The sequence below is a fragment of the Eimeria mitis genome, genomic scaffold, assembly GCF_000499745.2.
Source record: "Eimeria mitis Houghton genomic scaffold, Emh_scaff1179, whole genome shotgun sequence".
NCBI classification, from domain to species: Eukaryota; Apicomplexa; class Conoidasida; order Eucoccidiorida; family Eimeriidae; genus Eimeria; species Eimeria mitis.
Genome location: NW_013568048.1, coordinates 6,374 through 6,666, shown reverse-complemented (window position 1 = coordinate 6,666; position 293 = coordinate 6,374). Strand labels below are relative to the sequence as shown.

The window sequence follows — 293 nt, the reverse complement described above, 5'->3', positions numbered from 1 at the left end:
TGGAGGGATCTACGCTGCTAATACACCGGACCCTATACACCCCGCTACCTTGCTGCTGCTGCTGCTGCTGTTGCTGCTGCTGCTGTTGCTGCTGCTGAGGCGCGTAGCCTGCAGCAGCTGCTGCTGCTGCTGTCAGCTCTTCTATCCATACGCCGCACTCTATGAGCCCTTCTCCCGCAGCAGCAGCAGCAGCAGCAGCAGCAGCAGCAGCGCGAGCCCTCTGGTTGCGTCTCCGTTGGCTGCTGCTGCTGCTTCCGCCGCTGGCAGCTTTCTTTTTCCCAGCTGCTGGTGCT

The 293-nt window shown here is 61.8% G+C and overlaps 1 protein-coding gene across 1 annotated transcript in view; it reads right to left on the bottom strand.

Annotated features, from left to right (window-relative positions):
• Positions 1 to 293, bottom strand: part of EMH_0031200 (uncharacterized protein) — a gene marked incomplete at both ends in the record, with an annotated part of 1,476 nt that overhangs the window by 1,028 nt on the left and 155 nt on the right. Inside the window, 1 exon segment of the mRNA XM_013494497.1 lies at positions 3 to 293. Within this exon segment, the coding sequence (XP_013349951.1) occupies positions 3 to 293 (291 nt within the window).